At 37.2% G+C, this 8790-nt stretch overlaps 1 protein-coding gene across 3 annotated transcripts in view; it reads left to right on the plus strand.

The window, feature by feature from the left end:
• pde4cb (phosphodiesterase 4C, cAMP-specific b) overlaps positions 1-8790 on the plus strand; it is a 53707-nt gene that overhangs the window by 18320 nt on the left and 26597 nt on the right. The window contains exon 1 of one of the 3 annotated variants that reach the window (XM_077716644.1): positions 6843-7450. The exons of the other annotated variants lie outside the window; for them this stretch is intronic. Within the exon in view, the coding sequence (XP_077572770.1) occupies positions 7374-7450 (77 nt within the window). The 5' untranslated portion in view covers positions 6843-7373. Of the gene's footprint in view, positions 1-6842; positions 7451-8790 lie in introns of those variants that run through there. 3 annotated transcript variants of the gene reach the window in all.

Raw genomic sequence — 8790 nt, forward strand, 5'->3', positions numbered from 1 at the left:
GAGGATGGCAATTTTCTTTTGACATGATCATATTTGACACAGAGTAGAAATCCATTTTCTTTTCACGAATTTGAAATGTGTTAGTAATATTCTAGGGAGGGTGACTCTGAAAAAGACAAAAAAAATTGTGCAAGAGCCATGTTGAAGTTGTTAGCATGAATACAGCTGAGCTTTATTCTGCTGATATTTTCAGGTGTTAGAAAAATCATCATCTCTCCCAGTAGTGAATAACAGCAGCATCTCAGTATAGAAAATCCTTGAGTGCTACTAGGGTGGATGATTTTACTCAGCTATTCACAATAATACAATACCTCGTGTCGTAAAATAAATGATGTTATTTGCCATATTGGAAAGACCTTTAATGTTCCCATGTTTATTATCTTTCTTTTCTATAAAAACAGTGATATTCTCAAGATTGGATCTATAAAAAAAAAAAAATCATGCAACCGAAATGAGAATAATAATTATTATAAATCATATGTTGTACAATGTTTTTATGCATCACTAAGGCAGTTTACAGACTACACGGGTTTCTTCAAACTCTTTTGACCCAAAAATTATATCAGTGCATTCTATACATGCTCATGGTGTTAGGCACACCTCCCGCCCAACTGCTCATAAACTCACATTTCTACCTAGCTAATCTCACGGAAGCAACTCACTGCATGCAATCATGGCCTAGGTGATCGGCTGCTATCCAAACAAAACATCAAACTGGGTGAAAACTTTTGCATGATATGAATTTTAACATAACATGTTCGTTGATGGTAAACGAGTTGGTCCGCTGATGGACTGGAATCCTAATTCCCAACCTTCTCTAGGGTTTACTTACAAATGAGAATATATTCAGTAAGCAGTTGTTTTGGGGGCGGAGATGTCTTCTTGATGAATAGACTGATTTCTTGAACATGGCAATGAATTCATTGTACTCAAATGTCCTCCTTAATCACCAGATCTCAATCCAAATAGAGCTCCATTTGGGATGTGGTGGAATGGGAGATTCGCATCATAGATGTGCAGGCAACACATTTGCAGCAAGTGCATGATGCTATCAGAAGAAAAATGCTTCCACTACTGCAATGACTCTATGCCATGTTGGGTTTTTGCAGTTCTGAAGGCACAATTGGGTCCTAAGTGGTACTAGCAAAGTGGACATTAAAGTTGATGTCCGTTGTGATGTAACATGTACAAATATTTATTCAATTTTAAGAAAACTAAAAACTCCTTCTTTTCAAGTGTTAAGTATATTGTGTTTGCATTCTAAGGTGGTTGTATAACTATTATTGTTGACAAGCTGTTGGTTGCTAGGGCAATGTTCCAGAGCCAGACAAACATTTCAGTCAAGAGTCTTGAAACATGTTATGAATTGAGTCGCTTGAAGACGTCTGGCTGACACAGTCATGATAGCATAGAAAGATTAAACTTCAAGATCCAGAGGAAGTTGTGTTAGATTTAGTTTGGTTCAAGGTTAGTACTGTATAAACTGAAAGAAAATATTACTTCTTGTCTTGTATACGCTTTGTAATGTCTGCAGTTGATTCTCGGATGTTTGCAAAACCAAAACAATTCTTGTTTTGCAGCACACAGGAACCGTAACATATTGGCACATTGTTAAATTACTGCTGCACAACCCATCCATCTTGCCCTGCCTTGTGGAAATTCCATTTTGGGTCAGTACTTTTTCAGTGTGATTGATTTGCCTTTTGCAATGCATTTTAAAGTAATGGACAACATCCAGAATAAATGAGCTTCATTTTAAATACACCTCCACACAGTATTTAAGTGGGAAATTTCAGACCTCCATTACATTTCAGACCTCCGATAATGGAGAAAGTGTTTAAACCTGCAAAATTCGTACACAGTTTACACACGTTTCTGTGACCAACATAATATCAATCAGGCCACATGTACAGAAACGTATGCTAGACTCAAAACAGGTAGAAAGTAGCTGAGAAAAAAAGCACTTGTGATCGCTTCTGTAGCTCTTCAATCTGTTGATGCAGTGACAGTATAGGTTATTCTATTCTTTTCTCTGTCCATCTGAGAGTCAGTCAAAGCCTCACTGCTGGGTCTATTAAAACCTGTTTCTCTGAGAAACTCGCATCTGAATTGGCTGAAATGCTACAGGCATTTAAAATTTGCTAATGCTGTATCGACTACTTGCAGGAAGTGTTGGCTTTCAATGATTTTTTTCTGGCTCTGCTTTTACACACCAGAATAGTAGAATTCTGTCTTTTCAGTTTATCACCCTTTTTTTTCTGCTGGTTTGCATGTGATCAAGGTATTTCTTATCCCTTTACAATATTGATGTAAATACGATATAAGATAACCTAAATAATATTATATTTAAAATTAAAACAACAGTAAAAATGGCAAAATTGAACAAAAAGTATTCATTTTTCTCTAAATTTTATATTATTACCTTATCCCCAAATAGAGCAAATGTATTAGATTAGAATGTAAGGAATAGCCAGCTCATATTATTTTTGAGCTTTATGATTATTTGCATATTAAAAAAAATATCTGTACCCTGAATGCCCATGTCTAAAAATAAAACCACATTGGTAAGATGCATTTTCCAGATATATCGTGTATTTAATATTTACTGAAAGAAAAATTCCACTAACTGTGATTAAGAATATGATTTTCATAACTTAGAAATTAGTCTGAGTAGCAATAGGTATAAATAGCATATCTGTAATGACCCCCCACCGCCCATCCATCATTTTCATGCCTTGGTTTTCCTCTCCTTGTGTGGGTCGCAGGCGCCACACTCGAGGATTCATTTCCAATACTTCTCTTTAACCCATCTTCTCGAGAAATCTGAGAAGTTCCTAGAGCAGTTGTGTGTCATAAATACGCATTTAAGCCAGCTGGTCCACCTATGTTTATTTTCCAGTAGTCCAGTTTCAAAGTTAAATCCAAATTTGGATTGCATTTCCACTCCAGAATGTAAAGACATGCGTCAGTGACACAATTAACTTCACATCAAATTTAAAATAACAGCCATGCAGACCAGATATTAATAAAATACAAACCCATATTTCTGTATTAATGCCACTTTTTTTCATTCTTGATACTTACTAATATTCCATGGTTAACTGAAAAGAAAGTAGATCAAGCTACGCCAGTGTTTTTTATTTGCAACCTTGATAAGTGGACAACTGAAGCAGACTAATGCATCCGATACACCAAAGAAAAAGTGCAGCAGTACAAATGGAGTATTACAGGACTCTCACCAATGGAAATGCTGAAAAATGTGTAGTGCTTTGAAGTGATCTGAACCCTACAGTTTAACAGGTTCATATCCTCTCTGTGTTTCCTTGTTGTGTCTTGAGGATCATAAGTTTGAGCTCTTGTGCAGTCTACGCATATACACATGAGAATAAAAGCACTGCATAGTTGTAACATTTTCTTTTGACTTGGATCTTGTTTTCATAAATTGGAACAGTAATTTGCATATCAATGGGTTTTGTAACCTGAAAATGTCATATGTAGAAGCATTCGTAAGTAGAGGTAGCACTGTACGTATATATTCGGCGGCCCCTGGTGGCTACAGACCTTCCTGTGTGGAGTTTGCATGTTCTCCCCTGGTTTGCATGGTTTTTTTGTTTTGTTTTCCGGGAACTCCATTTCCACATCCCAAAAACATGCATAGTAGGTTGGTTGAATACTCTAAATTGCCCTGACATATGAGTATGAGCGTGAATGGTTGTCTTTCTACTTGTGTCCTGTGATTGGTTGGTGACCAATTCAGGTTATCCCCTGCCTGGAGCCCACAGTTGGATGGGATAATGAAAGAATGAATATATATACTGGAACTATTGTATTACCGTAAAACCACCTTATTGCAATGACTAATGTTATGCATGCCTTGTGCTTGGTTCTCACTCAGTCAGTTCATCATTGTGACAGTTTGGACTTATTAGAGCAGGACATAATGTACAAAGCTTTCGAAATTGGGCTAGAAACTGCATTGCTGAATGTTTTGCTTTGCATGCTTTTCAATTTCCACTGAAAGGCCAAGGCCTATCAGATGTTTTGACATGGATTTGCTGATGTGTTTGATGATGAATTTGTATCTCTTTGTGATGGCTTTTTGTGTCCGTGCGGTGGTGGGAAGAAGGCTATATGACTCACTCAAGTAAACAGTTCCAATCCATGCTAATGTCAAATAAATGGGATTCAGCATATGCCTGTTTCTGTTCAAAATATGCTATAATTATTTCTCAACCCCATAGTCAAATCATTTTGTCAGTTTGAGGGACACAAGGTGTATAGTAGAACATTTGCAAAAGGAGTTTTCTCCAATGATCATGTTCTATGTGTGTTTGACTGTGGTCATTTCCCCAGCTTTGTAACCTCTTCCACTGACTACTTCCAGATAGAATTAAATATAGACCAAGCATGTGGCTTGCATATTTTCCATGAAACCCATTTTCAAGTACTGAGTACTTATTATAATATGAAAATTAAACATTTAGTTTAACTAAATCAACAAAAGTTAATGGGTTGGACAAACCCTTCAAAAAGATCAATCATGAATTTCAATATTTAAATACTAATTTTTTTTTCTGAACACACTAATATTATGGTTTCATGAATGATGTTCATTTTTAATCAAGCCCTTTTAATAAATAGTGTGGTTTGTATAGTTAGACAGAATGAACATATCACTTGATCTTGGCAGAAATTCAGTGGTAGGTATTGCATCAGCCAGCATGGGTGCACGTTAGGACCAATTTTTCCATCATCCCGTAGCCAGGCTGCCAAGCTTTCCCATGAGATAGAGGTAAAGGTTGAGATGACATTTTGTGACTTCTTATCTTTTGTCTAAGGCTGACTCTGTTTTTAGAGTCAGGGGTGCACGGACAGATCAGATGGAAAATGTCTCTCTCAGCTGCTGTCTGTTGACACAAAACAGCTCCTGGTATTTACAGTCCCAGCTGGAGTCAATGGTTAATGTTAGTACGCCAATGCATAAAGAAGGAAACCAATGTAAACTAGTGTGTTGCTTGTTTTCTTCTGTAGGAAGTACTAAATTGATATCAATCTATATAATTGAGGCTTGTCCATCCACTTAAGGTTAGGTAGAGTGCCTTTAAAACCTGGCCTAAATGCATAAAGAAGGAAACCAATGTAAACTAGTGTGTTGCTTGTTTTCTTCTGTAGGAAGTACTAAATTGATATCAATCCATATAATTGAGGCTTGTCCATCCACTTAAGGTTAGGTAGAGTGCCTTTAAAACCTGGCATCTCATCCTCTCTATGAAATGTATCATTATTAGTTCAATGTTTCATTATTCTGATCAGCATGCGAACATGATAAAAGCTATGCAGGGGTGCAATATACCATTTTGAAGCCTCTTTCAGTGAGATGAAAGAAATCCTATGAGTTAGTTTTAGAGCTGGGTTATCAAACTCAGTTTTGTTCAAGGGCTGCAAATGAACGTGATACTGAAAGAAGAGCATCCATAGCCAGTTTAAGTGATTTGGACATTTATCAGTGACAATAGCAGGCAATGAGTTAATTTTGTGCCACTTCTTTTAATTTTTCAGTAGAATTTTAGGGTGCTGACAGGTACATTTTGGATCATTTCCTATTGATTTTGACTTGATGGTGATTACTTAGAACAAACGTGAGCGTGTGAAGCTGCAAAAAATAAACTTGTCATTGCTTTTACAATCTTTTCACAAACACTGCGGTATTCTCTGATGAATCCCAAGGTTTTGATGTGCTTCGACTTTATTCATTTTTCTTGAGCAGTGGTAACTTGATCACATATTTTGTCCGTGACAGTGTTTTTTTGTACAGCTATTTGCTTATTTTCAATAGCCATCTTTCTCAAGGTTAAATAGATCAACCTTAACGTCCTCCAAGCATTTTGTCGTCATAATTTTTCAGATGTATTTCTACATTACTTCCAATTTCACATTGTCAACATGCATTGGACTCATTCATTCATCTTCCATACCACCCATTCTCGAAAGGGTTGCGTGGTTGCTGGAGCCTAACCCAGCTGTTTTCGGACTGGTAGTACAATGTATACTACATATCTTAATAGAAAAATAGGCTGCAATTCTTCAGCTAGGGCATGTCAGCTTCTTATCGATTTTATACTCTGAATCCAGGTAGAAAATCTGTTTCATTCAGTATGTATTATGATGTGTTCTGGGGTTGTTACTCCAAATTAGCAGTCATGTCTGAAAAGATAATAAATGAAAACCAAATGACATTTTTAACATCCATCTAAATCCAATTTAAATACAACTTTAAATGCCACATGATGGCAGCAAAGCTCATTTTACAGGCAAAACAATGGCTAAGACTTCATCCCCTCATTTTGCATAGGTCCATGGCACCAAGAGACACCTAAGGCAGCCAAAACGGTATGATACATAACTTTGGTCCAAACACAAACCAAAACATAGAGCAATGTTTATTAACAAAAGTTTAGGTTATCACTCCAAACAAACATAAACAAAATCAATCTCCGGATGTGAAATCATGTCAGTTCGCCCTGTGGCAATTTGAAACATCCAATTATACCGTGCTTACTGTCAAATTGCTGGAATATTTTCAGTCTTTCAATCTTTACCAGACTCTATCTGCATGTCAGCGTTTTGGCATTTTAGTCGTCACAAAGTGCTTGTTAAAAGATAATCCCCTGTAATTTGATGCCAAGTCTTAGTGTTGAGGCTTGGCGTGTTTGATTCGGTACTGGATACCACCCTGCCACTCTGCAGACTCATTGGTAGCCACTGGTGACTTAGTGGGCAGTCCTCCACAACAAGCTTAGGGGACTGTCTGCGCACATTCTCGGACCAAGAGGTTACCCCTCGCGAACATTGCTGCACAAGAGCAACAACTTGAATCTTCCTCTTTCACAGAAACTTAGAGAATTGCATGACAAAGTTATTTTGTTGCGGTTGCAAGTTTCTTTCTTCCTTTTTTTCTTCTAAACAACAGTTTACTTTCTGAATAATCTCACTCACATTCAGTTAAAGTGAGAAAAATCTTTCGCTCTTTACTTCCTTTTGGAAAGAAATTGATTTTCACACAAGTTAGTCTAGTCTTGGCTTGTTTTTCTGGATCATCTGTTAAACATTCCTCTATTTATTCCCTGGATCCCAATGCCCTAAGGATTATTCAGATCTTGCATCTGCCTGTATTACTTTAGTTTTTTCTCTTGTCTCACCTGTTTGGATTGGGGGAAGAAAAAAGAAAAGTCATGGAGTCAGTCCACACCCATCCGTTGCTTCATTGATGAAAACAACATACTAAGTTGAAGAATTTCCCCAAGAGGCTCCGTTCAGATGTTTAGTTTGCTGCCATTGCAGTCTAGAGTGTGAATGAAAGGTCGAGTGGGACAATGAACAAAGACTCTAGACTGGCAAGGAAAGGGGTGTCCACAGGTTTTGGACATGGTCGACGACACTCGTGCTTGGGGTAGGTTTATTTTGCTTTGCAGTATAATTTAGACAAGGTGTTGCACTGCAATCAGATTTATCAAGATTGTCTCAGACATTCTCGTCTTGTGACTTGGAGATGAGGTAATTGTCGTTCAGGAAACCCTGTCAAGTTCAATCCCCATTTTGGAAAGCGTGTCAGTTTTTTTTTTTAATAACATGTATTTATTGCCCTTTGGTGAAACTGTCAATTTAAGAGTTAACGTGACCATAAACCACATTCCTTAAGTGGGAAGGGTAAAGTAGTGTGTCGTCAAAAGAAAGGATTATACTTAACAGGTGTGGCAAATGTTTGCCTCAGCTACATGTGCTACTATCATTTGAGAATTAAGTACAAAATGTATAGGGTGCTACTTAATATGGATGCTATGTTGCAGTAGTGAGATGTTTTTAGGTGTTGTTGTACTAAATGTCTTGTGTTTTTAGAATATTTGATGGAAGGGATGTCTTTTTTTGTTGTCAAAAGTGTTTGTCAGCAAAATATTGAAGCACTTCAACCATTGTGTTTTTATGTATTTTGACAGTTTTTATTGCAAGTTTGTGCTTGTATGGTACAAGAATTAATGGGCTTTTTGCTTGACTGTTGGGTCAGCTGCTGCATACATAAACACTACAAGCCATGACTAAAACTGCCATTACATGTTGTTATTTTATCTGTCAAAGAATAACAGTGTACTGTCTACGGCAAATTATTATCTTCTGTAGTTGGTAGCGTTGTAATAAAAAATGAGCTGTGTTGTTTTAGTCAAAAAATAATGATTCCTGAGGATAAGTCATTTAGATGATAATTTTGAACACCCTACGAAAAAGTAAATACATTAGATGAATGTTTGAAACCCTCCAGCAACAACCAGTGCTCCCCAGTAAGAGACTCCCAATTTCTGTAGCCAGTCCCACCAAGCGTAAGAATGATGAAGGGGGGAGAAGGGCAATAATAAAAGAGGCCCCCCCAAAAATAAACCCTCCATGCTTGGAATAGTTTCTCAGCACCGGCTGCCCAACACAACGTGAAACTGTCATGTGTTGTTTCTCATGTATACATACACTTAGGCGCAAACCCTGTCTGTCACTATTCCCCAAAGAGGTATTGATTGTGCCAGATATGATTATGATGCCAAATAGGTGTTTGTTGTTGTTGCTGTTTATATAGTGAATGCTGGTAAATGTGTGTGAAGCCAGTTTCAGTGATGATTGTTCTTCAAATGAAAGTGTAGTTTCGCTGTCTATTTTTTCCTGGCTTATAGGGACATCTGGTGGAAGTTGGTTTATTGTCAGCAACGTGCTTTATTTCCTGCATCATCACTTGAAGTTTACATAGTC

The sequence above is a fragment of the Stigmatopora nigra genome, chromosome 5, assembly GCF_051989575.1.
Source record: "Stigmatopora nigra isolate UIUO_SnigA chromosome 5, RoL_Snig_1.1, whole genome shotgun sequence".
NCBI classification, from domain to species: Eukaryota; Metazoa; Chordata; class Actinopteri; order Syngnathiformes; family Syngnathidae; genus Stigmatopora; species Stigmatopora nigra.